Raw genomic sequence first — 19,120 nt, forward strand, 5'->3', positions numbered from 1 at the left:
AGCTAGAGGAGTTAGAGCCCTGTCTATGTTCGTAGATAAGATGAGAGCACCCCTCCAGCTAGGATGGAGTCCGTCACTCCTCAGCAGGCCAGGCTTGGTCCTGTTTGTGGGTGAATCCCAGAAAGAGGGCCAGTTATCTACAAATTCTATCTTTTGGGAGGGGCAGAAAACAGTTTTCATCCAGCGATTGAGTTGTGAGACTCTGCTGTAGAGCTCATCACTCCCCCTAACTGGGAGGGGGCCAGAGACAATTACTCGATGCCGACACATCTTTCTAGCTGATTTACACGCTGAAGCTATATTGCGCTTGGTGACCTCTGACTGTTTCATCCTAACATCGTTGGTGCCGACGTGGATAACAATATCTCTATACTCTCTACACTCGCCAGTTTTAGCTTTAGCCAGCACCGTCTTTAGATTAGCCTTAACGTCGGTAGCCCTGCCCCCTGGTAAACAGTGTATGATCGCTGGATGATTAGGCCCCCCTTTAGACCAGCTTACCTTGAGAAGAGAGGGCCAAGGTTTGACCATGCATTCCTCTACTGAACTTTAACCATACCACGTGGTTAAACTTTTAGACTATCGATACCGACAGAATAATAAATAAGTCTTTGATATTAATTACTAGTCTGCAGCTAGAAATTCGGTATCATTGAACGCGAAGACCGACGAAACATCCATTCTATAACTACATTAATGAATGTCAGTTTGAAAGATTCATTCTAACCAAGAGAGAGAAAGAGAGGACGAAACTCTCCAACAAAGATCACGACGACACACTGAGCGTAAATATATATATTGATTGCAATTGTTTCCGAATGAGTGAGCGTTCATGTGCAAAGGATTAGCATATCAATTGTTAATATTTATCAACTCTGTAGTGTCTTCTCCGCTGCCCCCACACCCCTTGTTTGTTTAACAAGCCGCCATGCCGGTTTAGCCCACTAGGACACATTCCTCTACCATTGCTTTGTAACGATACCTACTGTTTTGTATGCTTTCTGTGAATTAATTAGTTTAGTAAATAAATGATTTTAAGACAATTGATGTATGGATGACTTAGTGAAGACAGGGTTCGTGCAGATAACAACAATTTACGATGTTTGGAATGAGACTGACGCGAGGTAAAAATAAGTCATTAAATCAGAAGACTCATAGGTCAGATATTATGATATCTGGAAAGTTATATTAGGAAAATTATAACTTTGTAAACTGAATATTTTCCTTGGTGCCCCGACCTTCTAGTTAATTACAGTTACACGATTAATCAGTTAATTGCATAATAATAATTACAGAGAGTTATTTGATAAAAATAAGTATTCAGTTTTAATGATGCTGTCACGAATTGCTAGGAGTGGTGGTAGGAGTCAGGCGCAGAGAGCAGAGGTAAGGAAATAATGATTTATTTTCTCCGGTACAAAACGGTCAACGCCAACACAACAGGCGCGTGAACAAAATGACCAACCCAGTAATAACGGTCACACAGTCCGGAAAGAAAATCAAGGCGAAATAGTCAGCACATCCAAAAAGCACACTGACATAAAATAATCCCGCACAAACCTGGGCGGGCTAAGCAGGCTTAAATAAACACAAATCAAGACACTCAAATAGGGAACAGGTGCAACCAATAAGACATACAAATAGAAAAGGAAAAAAGGATCAGCGGCGGCTAGTAGGCCGGCGCTCGGCGGCTACGACAACCGCCGAACGCCGCCCGAGCAGGCAGGGGAGCCACCTTCGGTGGGATACGTGACAGTACCCCCCCTGATGCGTGGCTCCCTCAGTAGTGAGGGGTCCAAAATGTCCTTCACTGGTACCCAGCACCTCTCCTCCGCGCCGTACCCCTCCCAGTCGACGAGGTACTGTAGGCCCCCAACCCGACGTCTGGAGTCCAGAATGGCGCGTATCGTATACGTCGGGGACCCCCCAATGTCCAGAGGGGGTGGAGGGACCTCCGGCACCTCACCTTCCTGCAGGGGACCAGCCACCACCGGCCTAAGGAGAGACACATGAAACGAGGGGTTAATACGGTAGTAAGATGGAAGTTGTAACCGGTAACACACCTCGTTTATCCTCCTCAGGACTTTAAACGGCCCTACACATTGCGGCCCCAGCTTCCGACAGGGCAAGCGGAGGGGTAGGTTTCGAGCCGAGAGCCAGACTCGATCCCCTGGTGCAAACACAGGGGTCTCACTGCGGTGCTGGTCAGCGCCCTTCTTCGGCCGTCCACTCGCCTTTGTTAGTGCGTCTTGGACGGCTTTCAAAGTGTCCTTCGAGCGCTGCACCCACTCCTGCACTGCAGGAGTCTCGGTCTGGCTCTGGTGCCATGGAGCCAGGACCGGCTGGTAGCCCAACATGCACTGAAACGGTGACATGTTAGTTGATGAGTGACGGAGGGAGTTTTGGGCTACCTCTGCCCATGGGACGTATCTCGACCACTCCCTGGGCCGATCCCGGCAATACGTCCTTAGAAACCTACCCACCTCTTGGTTCACTTTCTCCACCTGCCCATTACTCTCGGGGTGGAATCCCGAGGTCAGGCTGACCGAGACCCCCAACCGTTCCATGAACGCCCTTCAAACTCTGGACGTGAACTGGGGACCCCGATCAGAAACGATGTCCTCGGGCACCCCGTAGTGCCGGAAGACATGGGTAAACAGGGCCTCCGCAGTCTGCAGAGCCGTAGGGAGACCGGGCAACGGGATGAGACGGCAGGACTTCGAGAACCGATCCACAATGACCAGGATTGTGGTGTTTCCCTGAGATATGGGAAGGTCGGTGAGAAAGTCCACTGACAAGTGTGACCATGGACGCTGTGGAACAGGGAGGGGCTGTAATTTCCCTCTAGGCAGGTGTCTAGGAGCCTTGCTCTGAGCGCACACCGAGCAGGAGGAAACATAAAACCGCACGTCCTTTGCCAAGGTGGGCCACCAGTACTTTCCCCTCAGGCTCCGCACTGTCCTCTCAATCCCAGGGTGACCCGAAGAGGGGAGATTATGGGCCCATCGAATCAATCGATCACGGACACCAAGCGGCACGTACTGAACACCTGCTGGACACTGAGATGGTGCTGGTTCCAACCGTAACGCCCGCTCGATCTCCGCGTCCACCTCCCATACCACCGATGCTACCAAGCATGACGCTGGGAGGATGGGAGTTGGATCGATGGCCCTCTCCTCGGTGTCATACAGGCGGGACAGCGCGTCGGCCTTCGTGTTTAATGAACCTGGCCGATAGGAGATTGTAAACCGAAATCAGGGAAAGAACATGGCCCACCTGGCCTGACGCGGATTCAGTCTCCTAGCTGCCCGGATGTACTCGAGATTACGGTGGTCAGTCCAGATGAGGAAAGGGTGCTTAGCCCCCTCAAGCCAGTGTCTCCACACTTTCAGAGCCTTGACTACAGCTAACAACTCCCGGTCCCCCACGTCATAGTTCTGCTCCGCCGGACCGAGCTTCCTAGAAAAGAAGGCACAATAGCGGAGTTTTGGTGGCGTGCCCGAGCGCTGTGATAGCACGGCCCCCACCCCAGTCTCGGACGCGTCCACCTCCACTATGAATGCCAAAGAGGGGTCCGGATGAGCAGGCACGGGAGCGTCGGTAAACAGCTCCTTCAGACGACTGAAAGCTCTGTTCGCCTCTGCTGACTAGCGCAAGCGCGCCGGACCCCCCTTCAGCAGTGAGGTAATGGGAGCAGCCACCTGACCAAAGCCCCGGATAAACCTCCGGTAGTAATTGGCAAACCCTAAGAACCGCTGCACCTCCTTTACCGTGGTCGGAGTTGGCCAATTATGCACGGCCTTAACGCGGTCACACTCTATCACCACCCCCGAGGTGGAAATGCGATACCCCAGGAAGGAAACGGCATTTTTCAGCCTTAACGTACAGGTCATGCTCCAGCAGTCGCCCAAGCACCTTGCGCACCAGGGATACATGCGCGGAGTGTGTGGCGGAATAGATCAGGATGTCATCAATATACACCACCACACCCTGCCTGTGCAGGTCCCTGAGAATCTCGTAGACAAAGGAGTGAAAAAAGGGCTGGAGCATTCTTTAACCCATACGGCATGACGAGGTACTCATAGTGGCCCGATGTGTTACTAAACACGGTTTTCCACTCGTCTCCTCCCCGGATACGCACCAGATTGTACGCGCTCCTGAGATCCAGTTTCGTGAAAAAACGCGCTCCGTGAAATGATTCCACCACCGTAGCGATGAGAGGTAGCGGGTAACTAAACCCCACTGGGATGGAATTTGGACCTCGATAATCAATGCACAGACGCAGACCTCCATCCTTTTTCTTCACGAAAAAGAAACTCGAGGAGACGGGTGACATGGAGGGCCGAATGTACCCCTGTCTCAGAGATTCCGTGACATATGTCTCCATAGTCAGCGTTTCCTCTTGTGACAATGGGTACACGTGACTCCTGGGAAGTGTAGCGTTTACCTGGAGGTTTATCGCGCAATCCCCTCGTTGATGAGGTGGTAATCGGGTCGCCCTCTTCTTACAGAAGGTGATAGCCAAATCGCCCTATTCAGAGGGAATGCGCACAGTGGAAACCTGGTCTGGACTCTCCACTGTCGTCGCACCGATGGAAACTCCTTTACACCTGCCTGAACACTCCTCTGACCACTCTCTGAGAGCCCCCTGTCTCCACGAAATATCAGGGTTGTGATTGGCCAGCCAGGGAATCCCCAGCACCACCGGAAACGCAGGCGAATCAATGAGGAAGAGACAAATCCGTTCCCCATGATCCCCCTGCGTTACCATGTCCAGTGGAACCGTGGCCTCCCTGACCAGCCCTGACCCTAATGGTCAGCTATCTAAGGAGTGCACGGGGAAAGGTTGGTCCAACGACACCAGGGGAATCCCTAGCCTTAATGCGAGCCCACGATCCATAAAATTTCCAGCTGCGCCTGAATTGACTAGCGCTTTATGCTGGAAAGAAGGAGAAAACTCAGGGAAAGTTATAAGTACAAACATATGGCCAACAGGGAGCTCTGGGTGAGGTTGGTGCTTACTCACCTGGGGTGAACGAGGAGTGCTCTGCCTGCCATCCCGATTCCCAGAGGAGCTCCTCCAGCACCGGTCGGCAGTGTGTCCTCTCTGACCACACCGGGTACAGGAGAAGCCTCCTCCTCCGGTTCCGCTCGATGCGGCCCCCCCTAGCTCCATAGGGATGGGAGCTGGAGGACCTGGAGGTGGAACCAACAGGGCCCGTTCTGGACACCCGCGGGCAGTCAGCAGGTTGTCGAGACGAATGGACATGTCAATAAGTTCATCCAGGGAGAGGGTAGTGTCCCGACAGGCTAGCTTCCGGCGGACGTCCTCCCGGAGGCTGCAACGATAGTGGTCCATCAGGGCCCTGTTGTTCCACCCCGCCCCAGCAGCCAAGGTCCGGAACTCCAGAGCAAAGTCCTGTGCGCTCCACGTCTCCTGCCGCAGGTGGAACAGCCGTTCACAACTCGGGGTAGTGATCCCTTGCCGAGTCTGGGCCATACCACACTGCGTTGGCCCACTCCAGGGCATGACCCGTTAAGCAGGAGACGAGGACGCTCACGCTCTCCTCTCCCGAGGGAGTCGGACGAACGGTAGCCAGGTACAACTCCAGCTGTAGCAGGAACCCCTGGCACCCAGCCGCCGCTCCATCGTACTCCCTGGGGAGAGCCAGGCGTAGGGCCCCGGATCCGGACGCCGGAGGAGGGGTAGTAGTTGGAGGGGGAGGGGGAAGAGGAGCTGGGGATGAGGTAGGGAGGCCACTCCTCTTCCATCGGTCCATCCTCTCCATCATCTGATCCATGGCTGAACCGATCCGGTGGAGAATGCTGGTATGATGGAAGACCCTTTCCTCCATCGATGGGAGAGGAGGCGCGGCTGCTCCTGCTGACTCCATAGCGTGGTGCGGGATTCTGTCACGAATCGCTAGGAGTGGTGGTAGGAGTCAGGCGCAGAGAGCAGAGGTAAGGAAATAATGATTTATTTTCTCCGGTACAAAACGGTCAACGCCAACACAACAGGCGCGTGAACAAAATGACCAACCCAGTAATAACGGTCACACAGTCCGGAAAGAAAATCAAGGCGAAAAAGCCAGCACATCCAAAAAGCACACTGACATAAAATAATCCCGCTCAAACCTGGGCGGGCTAAGCAGCCTTAAATAAACACAAATCAAGACACTCAAATAGGGAACAGGTGCAACCAATAAGACATACAAACAGAAAAGGAAAAAAGGATCAGCGGCGGCTAGTAGGCCGGCGACGACGACTGCCGAGCGCCGCCCGAGCAGGCAGGGGAGCCACCTTCGGTGGGATACGTGACAGATGCCCAAAGACACGACAGAGTACAATTCTTATAGAAGTATCCAAGTCTAATGGCACTCCGGTGAAAAGCCTGAGATCCTTTGTGTTTCTTTGTCCAGGTCTGGATCCAGCAGGTCCCCTGTTTGAGGGCATGGCAGCATCAGACAGACTGTCCCCTGATGATGCCCTCTTTGTGGATGCCATCCACACCTACACTCAAGAACGCATGGGGCTGAGTGTGGGAATCAAGCAACCTGTGGCACATGTTGACTTCTACCCCAACGGGGGTGACTTCCAACCAGGATGCCACCCTTTCCGGAGCTTAATGGAACATATTGCCTTGCATGGAATCAATGGTGAGTCTGTCACAGTGGTGGAGTGGGGAGGTGAGAGTCATTTGGCATATAGAAAAATATTGGTAGGGTATATTAAGGAGAAGAGCTATTTTTGATCAAAGTAAACCATTACCATTTACCTTGCAGAGAGGCACAAACTAAAATAATAAAGCAGTATTGTGTGAAAGCAGTGCCTCATCTTATATTCACGCTGCTCTGCTGAATATGAATAGAATTCCCAATAGTCAGAAATAAGTGGTAGTGGGATTTTGGGGGATTCAATCAACAACAAAAAAATTATTACATGAAAGACAGAAGCACATTAAAGCATCTGTCATCCTCATGAGTTAATTAGCCAAATACGTCTCCCTCAGCCCTGTCCGTCCACTCTGCATTCTGCCTCCAGGCTGTGATGAGATCTCCTCAGGAGAAGCTGGCCTGAAGACAGGTCTCAGATCAGTCAGCTCACAGACATAAAGAGGTTGACAGGCCTTTTTACCCAGAGAAGTGACATGACATTATGACAGATCTGCTTTGGGGATAATGACCAATCCCCAAATAATGACCAACTAAAAAGTATAATCAGGATCTTGTTAAGGCGTAGTCTGTATTCTGAGGAGAGGAAAAGATTGAAGGCTGACACAGATACACTTCTGAATAGCCTCAGTCCCAGTTTAGTTTAACCAGGGCTAGAATGATGCAGTAACCTGATCACAAAGGGGAACATTTGAGTCCAAAGTTTGAATGCTCGATTCATATGTGTTACAGTCTTATTACCTGCCCCCTTTTTAAATTCCACTCACATTTCCAGTCTTTCTCTCCTAGGTTTTGAGCAGACAGTGAAATGTGCCCATGAGCGTTCAGTCTACCTGTTCATCGACTCCCTTCTGAACAAAGACAAGCAGATCATGGCCTACAGATGCAGGGATGACAATGCCTTTGAGAAGGGTACCTGCCTGGACTGCCGTAAGAACAAATGCAACACACTGGGCTATAACGTCAGGAGGGTGCGCAGTGCCGCCGGCAAGAAGCTCTACCACAAGACCCGCTCTCACATGCCCTACAAACGTAAGTGCACACAATGGTGTCCCATGTCCCTTACAGACAAAACCCACTCTTCCATGTACTTAGGAAATACTGTAGAATATCAGAACTGAACAAGCAGGAAAGTGTGTAGTTAGCACAGGCAGGAGCCTAGAGTAATACATGTTAACTTCATGGCATTGTACTGTACTGTACAAAACCAGGAATAACATTTTGCATAAGAGCTTTCTGGAACACAAGTCCATGGTCAATAACACCATAAAGTCTCATGGGAAGAGAAAAGCAGGGAATTGTAGGCATGTTACATTGTTTGATGCAAAGACCATATTAGTTGGGACACACTTTGATGAATATATGCCATGACAAGGTCTCACTAGGAAGTAAGGGTCTAGGGTCTATTTCAGATCAAGGGGACAGTTTTTGGTATCTGTAGAACACTTTGTGAAAGCTGCTGATGTAAAAAGGGATTTATAAAATATATTTCATTGATATGATGAACTTTGATAAGGGTGTAGTGACAGGAGCTTAGAAATCTGAGACTGGCTATATTGAAAAAGACTTAATCTGCTGTGGAGCACAGCCAATAACAGACACTTTAAAGCTTCTCCTCCTCTGATGCCAATTAAAGTCAGTCAGTCTCCTTTTCTAACCTTTATTTAACTAGGCAAGTCAGTTAAGAACAAATTCTTCTTTTCAATGACAGCCTAGGAACAGTGGGTTAACTGCCTTGTTCAGGGGCAGAACAACAGATTTGTACCTTGGGGATTTGAGCTTGCAACCTTTCAGTTACTAATCCAACACTCTAACCACTAGGCTACACTGCCGCCCCAACCTCTTCACTGTTGGCGTTGAGACTGGTGTTTTGCGGGTAGTATTTAATGTATTTAAAAAATTATGTTTTAAGCAAAATAGTGTTTTCTAGACAAAACTGCAAACTTCAAGGAGTAGGCCATTCAAGGAGTTGGTCTGACGGTGCCCTCTGGTGTCATCGGCCTCCCCCTTGCTTGAGGAAACAATGGAGGAGCAATAGAGAACAAAATACGAAAGGCCCACCCCCCCCACTTTTGCCATGTCATGAGGATACCTGGACCACATATTAAGATGTGCCTTTTGTTAAATTAATCAGGTGATAAATGAAGAGCATTCTGGGAGGACACACACTGACCAACCACATACCTGCTGAACTATCACATTACATACACAGGGGTTTTCTCTCCTCTAGTTCTAATCAACTCGTCAGGTTGGTTCAGGACTTTCTGGTTCAGGCCCTGGAGAGGGATTGGCCTGTCTCCATGGTTACAGAGCCCCTCCCCCTGCTCATACACTCCTCCCCCCAGAGACTAAATGCCTGTTGCCCTGAGATACAAGACACACACACACATTGCTACTGGCTACACCCCACCCACACACATCACCACACACACCCTCGGATGATCATGAACACATAGACACTAGTGGACTTACTGGCAGACACACACATAACCTACGACTCAGAGGATGAGGGAAGGGAGAGAGACTGTAGCAGCTGTGGTAGGGAGTGTGTTGGTGAGGGAGAGGTCAGTGTGTGTGAAGGTGAGGGAGAGGAGTGCGTAGGTGTTGGGGGTACGTGCTGCGTCCTTCTCTACTGCCTCAGATGCAGATACTGAGAGAGGAGAGAGAGGAGGTTCTGCATGGTGTGAGCGGCCTAGTCTTTCAGAGAGTTCACATCAGTCCCTGGTCCCCGCCTGCCTTCCACCAGCTCCTCGTCTGGGGAGCATGGCCCAAAGCCTCTCAGTCAATCTCTGACCTGGGGCGGAGTCTGGAGCGTCTGCTGCCGCCCTACTGGCTTTCCCTGGCTGAGGAGCAGGGGTCTCTGTGGCTGGCGGCCGAGCCAATGGGACGGCTAGGCCGGCTGTGGGCTGATGACCTCACTGATGACGTCAGTGTGTGTCTGAACCTTGACCTCCTGGCGTCACTGGTCTACTCAAATCAATTTAAACTTTATTTGCCACATGCGCCGAATACAACAAGTGTAGACGTTACCGTGAAATGCTTACTTACAAGCCCTTAACCAGCAGTGCAGTTCAAGAAGAAGAAAATATTTACCAAGTAGACTAAAATAAAAAGTAATAATAAAAAGTAACACAATAAGAATAACAATAACGAGGCTATATACAGGGGGTACCGGTACCGAGTCAGTGTGCAGGGGTACAGGCTAGTTGAGGTAATCTATACATGTAGGTGGGGGCGAAGTGACTATGCATCGGTAACAAACAAACAGCGAGTAGCAGCAGTGTACAAGGGGTGCAATGTTCAGCAGTATAACGGTACTCCCTCACTGACTTGCGCCTGCTCTGGTCACCTGACCCCCACTTCCTCAACCACTTCCTGCTCCGCCCATTGCCAGAGGAACCATTCCATCCCTTCTCCCTGTTTCCACAGAGCTTTGTTTATGACATCAGCTTCTGGGCGGGGCTAGACAGGCAGGAGGCAGAGTTTCATGCTCTAGTCAGAGAGACCAGTAGAGAGACGGTAGAGAATGTTACACTCATAGATACCTGCACACCCTACACACACACCTACACACACCCTGGACCAGTAACTGAAAGGTTGGGCCAGTAACTGAAAGGTTGCTGGATAAAATCCCTGAGCTGACAAGGTAAACATCTGTTGTTCTGCTCCTGAACAAGGCAGTTAACCTACTGTTTCCCCAGTAGGCTTTCACTGTAAATAAGAATTTGTTCTTAACTGACTTGCCTAGTTAAAAAAAGGTAAAATAAAAAAGAGGTGACACTGGGCTTCTTAGGCAGAGTTATCTGTCCAGTGACTGTGTTCTTTTGCCAATCTTAATCTTTTATTTTTATTGGCCAGTCTGAGATATGGCTTTTCTTTGCAACTCTGCCTAGAAGGCCAGCATCCCGGAGGCGCCTCTTCACTGTTGACGTTGAGACTGGTGTTTTGCGGACACTATTTAATGAAGCTACCAGTTAAGGACTTGTGAGGCGTCTGTACTTGTCCTCTTGCTCAGTTGTGCACCGGGGCCTCCCACTCCTCTTTCTATTCTGGTTAGAGCCAGTTTGTGCTGTTCTGTGAAGGGAGTAGTATACGGCGTTGTACGAGATCTTCAGTTTCTTGGCAATTTCTCGCATGGAATAGCCTTCATTTCTCAGAACAACAATAGACTGACGAGTTTCAGAAGAAAGGTCTTGGTTTCTGCCCATTTTGAGCCTTTAATCAAACCCACAAATGCTGATGCTCCAGATACTCAACAGTCTAAATAGGGCCAGTTTAATTACTGCTTTAATCAGAACAACAGTTTTCAGCTGTGCTAACATAATTTCAACAGGGTTTTCTAATGATCAATTAGCCTTTTAAAATTATAAACTTGGATTAGCTAACACAACGTGCCATTGGAACACAGGAGTGATGGTTGCTGATAATGGGCCTCTGTACGCCTATGTAGATATTCCATTAAAAATCTGCCGTTTCCAGCTACAATAGTCATTTACAACATTAACAATGTCTACACTGTATTTCTGATCAATTGATGTTATTTTAATGGACATAAAATGTGCTTTTCTTTCAAAAACAAGGACATTTCTAACTGACCCCAAACTTTTGAACGGTAGTGTATATTGGAGCAGCTACATAGGTTCAGGTTCAAAACATTGTTTAGAGATGATGAAGATATTATGCACTTTTATATTTGGTATGTCTTGTCCATGTCATCTTTCATGACTTCTCCTCTCTTATTCTCCCTGCAGTCTACCACTACCAGTTCAGGATTCAATTTGTCAACCAGATAGAGAAGACTGAGCCCACTCTCATCATCTCTCTCACTGGGACAAAGGAGGACAGCCCTGAAATGCCCATCACTTTGTGAGTATCACACCAGACAAGGCCCTGATGTGAGCTGAGTTTTCATACAGACAGTACACCGGGGCTACAGTGTTCAAGTCTCTACATGCAGTGCCAAGTGAATGTCTACACACCTCTTGCACAGTCTTCACATTTTTCTGCCTTAAAATTAAATCTAAAATGTGATTAAATTAGATGTTTTCCTACAGACCTATTCCACATTTTCAAAGTGAAAGAATATTAAAGAAGATGTCTTGATTGTATATGTCTTCACACCCCAGAGTTATACTTGGTGGAAGCACCTTTGGCAGCCATCACAGCTGTTAATAATTTTGAATAAGATTCTACCAACTTCGCACAACTCTTAGGGCAACATAAATCTATTGTTTTTGATTAAATTGCTCAAGCTCAGTAAATTTGGTTGGGAATCATTGGTGGACAGTAATATTTCAACTTTGTCTCTGATTTTCAAGCAAATTTAAGTTAGAATCTAGATTGGACCAGGAACGCTCAACACCTCTAGAAAAGCCATTCTGGTGTGTCTTTGGCATTAACATTTGTGTAACATTTGTATGTTATACTTTCAGAAAACTGACACAGAGTTTCCACTAACTTTTTATCTGAGCTTTGCTCCTTTCATATATATTTTGATCCTGACAAACTCCCCAGTCCCCGCAGGTGACAAACATACCCATAACATGATGCTGCCACCACAATACTTGAAAATACAGAGGATCAACAACATTGCATTCACTCTACATTACTGGCCTGTATGACAAAGTGAAAAGAAGGAAGCTTGTGTTAACAATTCCACTAAAAACATCCATTCTGTTTGCAACAAGGCCGTTAAGTAATACCGCAATACAACACGGCAAATAAAATAACTAAATTAAAAACTACAGGCTTGGGTCAAATCCAATACAACATAACGCAGAGTGAAACCCTCTGTAATTTTAAGTATTGTGGTGGCAGCATCATATTATGGGTATGCTTGTCACCAGCAGGGACTGGGAGTTTGTCAGGATCAAAAGAAATATGAAAGGAGTGAACCCCAGATAAAAAGTTAGAGGAAAACCCATCGTGGTCTTCTGAAGACCTAACCCTGGGATAGAGTTATATTTTTCAGTTAGATAATTACACAAATGTTAATGCCAAAAACACACCAAAATACCAATATACAGCATCTCACAAAAGTGAGTACACCCCTCACATTTTTGTAAATATTTGAGTATATCTTTTCATGTGACAACACTGAAGAAATTACACTTTGCTACAATGTAAAGTAGTGAGTGTACAACTTGTATAACAGTATAAATTTGCTGTCCCCTCAAAATAACACAACACACAGCCATTAATGTCTAAACCGCTGGCAACAAAAGTGAGTACACCCTTAAGTGAAAATGTCCAAACTGGGCCCAATTAGCCATTTTCTCTCCCCAGTGTCATGTGACTCGTTAGTGTTACAAGGTCTCAGGTGTGAATGGGGAGCAGGTGTGTTAAATTTGGTGTCATCTCTCTCACACTCCCTCATACTGACTGGTCACTGGAGGTTCAACATGGCACCTCATGGCAAAGAACTCTCTGAGGATCTGGAAAAAAGAATTGTTGCTCTACATAAAGATGGCCTGGGCTATAAGAAGATTGCCAAGACCCTGAAACTGAGCTGCAGCACGGTGGCTAAGACCATACAGCGGTTTAACAGGACAGGTTCCACTCAGAACAGGCCTCGCCATGGTCGACCAAAAAAGTTGAGTGCACGTGCTCAGCGTCACATCCAGAGGTTGGCTTTGGGAAATAGACGTATGAGTGCTGCCAGCATTGCTGCAGAGGTTGAAGGGGTGGGGGGTCAGCCTGTCAGTGCTCAGACCATACGCCGCACACTGCATCAAATTGGTTTGCATGGCTGTCGTCCCAGAAGGAAGCCTCTTCTAAAGATGATGCACAAGAAAGCCCGCAAACAGTTTGCTTAAGACAAGCAGACTAAGGACATGGATTACTGGAACCATGTCCTGTGGTCTGATGAGAACAAGATAAACTTATTTGGTTCAGATGGTGTCAAGCCTGTGTGGTGGCAACCAGGTGAGGAGTACAAAGACAAGTGTGTCTTGCCTACAGTCAAGCATGGTGGTGGGAGTGTCATGGTCTGGGGCTGCATGAGTGCTGCTGGCACTGGGGAGCTACAGTTCATTGAGGGAACCATGAATGCCAACATGTACTGTGACATACTGAAGCAGAGCATGATCCCCTCCCTTCGGAGACTGGGCCACAGGGCAGTATTCCAACATGATAACGACCCCAAACACACCTCCAAGACGACCACTGCCTTGCTAAAGAAGCTGAGGGTAAAGGTGATGGACTGGCCAAGCATGTCTCCAGACCTAAACCCTATTGAGCATCTGTGGGGCATCCTCAAACGGAAGGTGGAGGAGTGCAAGGTCTCTAACATCCACCAGCTCCGTGATGTCGTCATGGAGGAGTGGAAGAGGACTCCAGTGGCAACCTGTGAAGCTCTGGTGAACTCCATGCCCAAGAGGGTTAAGGCAGTGCTGGAAAATGATGGTGGCCACACACAATATTGACACTTTGGGCCCAATTTGGATATTTTCACTTAGGGGTGTACTCACTTGTTGCCAGTGGTTTAGACATTAATGGCTGTGTGTTGTGTTATTTTGAGGGGACAGCAAATTTACACTGTTATACAAGCTGCACACTCACTACTTTACATTGTAGCAAAGTGTCATTTCTTCAGTGTTGTCACATGAAAAGATATACTCAAATATTTACAAAAATGTGAGGGGTGTACTCACTTTTGTGAGATGCTGTATATATTGAGTGTTCCTGAATGGTCCGGTCTCAGCCCTGACTTAAATCTGCTTGAAAATCAGAGACAAGGTTTGAATATTTCTGTCCATCCTAATTTACTGAGCTTGAGCAATTTTTACAAAATAACTATGGATATATATGATGCCCTGTGCAAGGTTGGTTGAATCTTATTAAAAATGATTCACAGCTGTAGCGGCTGTCAAAGGTGCTTCAACCAAGTAATAACTCTGGGGTGTGAAGACAATCGATACATCTTCATTTTGCTTTACTAATTTAGAAGATTTTCTAGAATTAGATTGTGTAGATCTATCTAATTGAATCCCTTTTAAGATTGAATTTAAAGTCAGCTAAATGTGAAGACTGTCCAAGGGGTCTGTAGACTTTCACTAGAGACTGCATCCAGTCAGATGTACAACACAGGGTAGCAGTAACGGAGGTACATGGAAACAGCTTATACCTCTGAATGAAATAGGACTATGAATGGAGAGGGAGATATCAATAATTGATGTGTGTGTGCATCACAAAGGAACACTCTCCCTGCCAACCTACATTTTGATCCCATTCTGCTCTATATCGCCTAATGAATGATTCACGTGCATCTACACTGAGTCACATGGTTTTTCCTCCCTACTGTCACACTTCTGGAGGGGGATGAAAATACTGTATTTCCTCACCACCACCCCTGAATGTCCTTATAAAAGAGGCTGCCCAAGACTATGGTTATTTCACATGCACAGCTGTTTCAGCTAATAAATAACAATGTAATAGTCAAACCCTTCTGCTTTTCAGGTTCATTACTTGCAGCCCATGTGTGAAAGAAACCTGGGAAAAACCTGAAGAAGTGCATCAAGGTGAATGTACTTCTCTCTAACCTCTCACTCTTCCTCTCAGCATCGAGGAGATCTCAGGCAATAAGACATACACCTTTCTGATCACCCTGGACTCAGACATTGGGGACCTGATGATGCTGAAGTTCCGCTGGGAGGGGAGTGTTGTAAACAATGTGTGGAGCAAGATGCAGATCTTTAACCCCTGGAGCAGTGGGGGAATGAGGCCCAAGCTCACCGTGGGCAAAATCCGTGTCAAAGCAGGCGAGACACAAAATAGGTGGGTATCCATCCCTCTGGGGGGCAAGGAGGGTGTGAGATTGAATTGCATTAATAAAGATCAATAAAGGCCGTTGAGGAATGGGTGGGTAGGTGAGAAGGGAGCGGACACACACTGAGAGCTCTGTCTGCTAATGTGCTCGTTTGGCTCGTTAGTCACCCAGCTATGAACTACCAGAGGGGCTCAGCTTTCTCTGGATGGTAAGGTTATGTAACACTAATTGGGATAAGGCACACTGACGGCAGCCCTCGTTATATAACAAGATTAAAGATACATAAATAATGAAATAGATAGTTAGTGGAAGGCATGTAAACCTAATGGGTATACACAGGCAGAGACAGGCTTGTGGGGCATAGTGGAGTCTTGTCATAGTGTCCCCGCTCTGGAAAATACACTGTATGCTACATGAGAGAGAGATCACAGATGCACCAGTTAGCCTATAGGCTGTTGGATGCTGTGTTTTAGTTGTCAGGATGTCCATGTCATATTACGTTGTAAATTAATTCATGCAAGAGCACATTATAAATCTTAAAGGTTAAGGCTGTATAGGCTCCACTGCATGTGCAGCATCCATTCCACCCTTGAGATGCTGTGATATAAATATCAATCTTTCTAACAAGCACCACAAAATACCATAATAATAATGTATACTATGAGTTGATCAATATCAGCAGTATACTGAACCACACAGTACAAGCATTTTTGTCTGTTTGAGGCCTACAGTACAGTATTTCCGAAAAGTACTATTTCAATGGCAATTGACGCCCTCTGGTGGGTGAATTATGAAAGATATCTATCGTGGATCTACTTTTCTCCTCACTTTGAATTTTAACGCATGTTACAGTTTTGGACTTTGATTCCGCCTAATCCGAACTGTTGATGTTGCATATAGCACACGTTGACAAAGTGTCGCTGATTTTCAAATCTCACTCAAAATTACCGAGTGCGCTAGGAATCGAACCTATAATCTTCTGATTCTTAGTCAGACGCGTTATTCATAGCGCCACCATAACTACCATCTGATTGGTCAATTCTGGATACTTGGTAGCAGACGGCAATATGATTGGTTATTATGGTTATTCGTCGCATCCAACTTGTGGACATTGAGGGGATTCGATTAAATCTGGGCCAGGCGCCCGGTAATTGGTGTTTTGCACCGGGTGAAATTTGGAATCGGACTGCCTCCCTGGCGTGACCCCCGTTCAAAACCAACGCCGAAGTCGGCTCAAAACAAAAGTGACGTAATTAAGTACGTCGAGTAATGAATAGGATTCAGTGTTTTCACCTGAAAAAGTGATTGTTTTTTATTTTATGAAAACGATTTATCTGCCTTCCCAATTAAAACTACTTAGAACATTCGAACATATATTTTATGGAAAAGTTATGTTGAATGTTTCTGGACGACGCACCATGCTGCCTTGTCGACAACATGATCGAGCGGCGTAGACTCGACTACTGTTCGATTTGAGAAGGGCGCTCCTCCCTCACCGCTTTTGCCCGTTCACGTTCACGACCGGTAACCCCGCGACTCAGCATAATCGAATCTGCCCATTGATACCGCATCAGCGTTACTGGTGTATATATATGAGCTATACATTTATGGCGCATATAGGCAAAGACACTCAGCACAAATTCACAAGATATCGCTAATTTCATTCAGACATAGACAAAATGAACGAGCTTGCCAGGAGTCGAACCTAGAATCTTCTGATCCGTAGTCAGACGCGTTATCCATTGCGCCACAAGCCCACTACTTGTTAGTAGAGCCACGGTTGCTTTCCTCTAATTGGTGAAATATAGTTTCCTGGCGAGGGACGGTAATTTGATTGTTATGGTACTTTATAACCAATTATTGTATTACAGAACAATACAGTAGGCTTCATCATCAGACACACCAGACACACCTGATCATGTACAACTCTGTTTTTAGGACGACTTTTTGTGCCCAGACAAGTGATGGAAAATACATTCGGCCATCGCAAGAGAATGTCTTCGTGCGCTGTGAAGAAAATGCTCAAAAACAGCGCAGAAGAAAAACGCGTTTGTCTTGAGTCGGATACTTCGATCAGCAGGGCCGGCTCTAGTTTTTTGGGGGCTCTAAACTAGATTTGGTCTCGCCACCTCACCGCAAAACATTTTAGTGCCAGCTGACAGTTGAGCGGAAATGTTATGTTTTACAGTTAATTTCCTGCAGTTCTACTGGGCCAGAAAGAAAATGTTGCAATTTTATAACAAATGTAATGCAATTCTACAAATTTTGCCCCATGCCCCATATCTGACCCATGCAAAATGTGTAGAATTGCATATATATATATATATATATATATATATATATATATATATATATATATATATATATATATATATATATATATATATTTTCAGTTTCACACCTAATTTCATACAATTGTACCCATTTTGCTATAGGGCAGAGATACATTTTTGCTAATTCAAAAAATTATTTCCTACAATTCTACACATTTTGCCATGACTTATGCCATGTTAATATGAGTGAGAACAACTATCAAAATCAATGGCGGTCCCCTGAATGCCCAGTCGGTATTCGATTACTACAAGTTTAGATAGCTGGCTAGACTAAGAATTGACATGGGTAATTGTCAGCCAATCAAATGACTGACATAAGTTAAAAACTGCTGATGCACAACCACCTGGTGTATTCTACTATTTTTACTCTCAAAAGTAAGTTGAGACCCTGACTAAATAAAACATTGGTTTGTAATATTTCAATTTTCTCCAACTACAGTATCTGTTTTCCAACCTATATTTATCAAAATATTTATTTTAAAAAATCTTGACAATCATGAATTTTTACTAAGATTCAAATGTCATACAGATATTTTCAAATGGTTGCAAAGAAGTAATTCTAAATAAAACATTGTGTACAAATTAGGATTCACAACCTGTGTACAGTCATATTCATACATTTTATTTTTTTATCACCAACTATACTAATGCCTGTTGGAAAAATATTCTGCCCCGGGGCCACTTTTCATTTGTCCTGTTATGCCTAACATCTAATTGGAGCCTTTTCCATATCAATTTTTACTGACTCCCAATAGGCATGTGAATTGATGGGCACACCGCATCAGAGATAATTTAATCATTTGCAGCATCCCAAGAATTTGTTGGCTACACAGTATTTTTCACACACTGAGCCCCACACAACAGCCATAGCCTTGGTAAACAGACTGGGTGCAAAGACTACAGTCTAGCCGACAGTGTTTGAGCATCATTCTCTGCCCCCAGGATTAATTCCCAGGCCTCCCTCTCCCTTTCTAATGAGACCCCTGCTATTTGTCTGACACCAGACTGGATCAGACAGCCCAGCAGGACTGCTCACCCTGTCCCAGTTGTGTCTGAGGGAAATTAGATCCTATCCTGGACAAACTGGCCCCCTGGTCTCCCCAGAAAGCTTTGGCCCAGAGATAGCTCGGTGCTATGAAGCAACTGTGCATCTGCAGCAGGCCCCAATCAGACAGCCTGCCCCCTTATGGGCTGCAGTGTTCAGGCATAAGACCAATCTGCAGAACAAGACACTAATTTGACAGGGACCATGGTTATATTTCATATAGACGATAGCACCTCATAGCCTTGCATACTGATACCCTGATTACAACCACTTACTTATTTTACAGCTATTTATAATACTGTAT

General features: G+C 46.3%; 1 protein-coding gene and 1 non-coding gene across 2 annotated transcripts in view; one reads left to right on the forward strand and one right to left on the reverse strand.

Moving 5' to 3' along the window:
- The window catches only part of lipca (lipase, hepatic a), a 28,776-nt gene extending 11,012 nt beyond the window's left edge, over nucleotides 1-17,764 (forward strand). The window contains exons 5-9 of the mRNA XM_029721449.1: nucleotides 6,420-6,656; nucleotides 7,461-7,703; nucleotides 11,423-11,537; nucleotides 15,231-15,446; nucleotides 17,377-17,764. Of these exons, the coding sequence (XP_029577309.1) occupies nucleotides 6,420-6,656; nucleotides 7,461-7,703; nucleotides 11,423-11,537; nucleotides 15,231-15,446; nucleotides 17,377-17,497 (932 nt within the window). The 3' untranslated portion in view covers nucleotides 17,498-17,764. The remainder of the gene's footprint in view (nucleotides 1-6,419; nucleotides 6,657-7,460; nucleotides 7,704-11,422; nucleotides 11,538-15,230; nucleotides 15,447-17,376) is intronic.
- trnar-acg (transfer RNA arginine (anticodon ACG)) lies at nucleotides 17,123-17,195 on the reverse strand. The gene has a single exon. It is a non-coding gene; the product is annotated as a tRNA-Arg (tRNA).
- Nucleotides 17,765-19,120: the final 1,356 nt, after the last annotated feature.

Source organism: Salmo trutta, chromosome 29 (genome assembly GCF_901001165.1).
Source record: "Salmo trutta chromosome 29, fSalTru1.1, whole genome shotgun sequence".
Lineage (NCBI taxonomy): Eukaryota > Metazoa > Chordata > Actinopteri > Salmoniformes > Salmonidae > Salmo > Salmo trutta.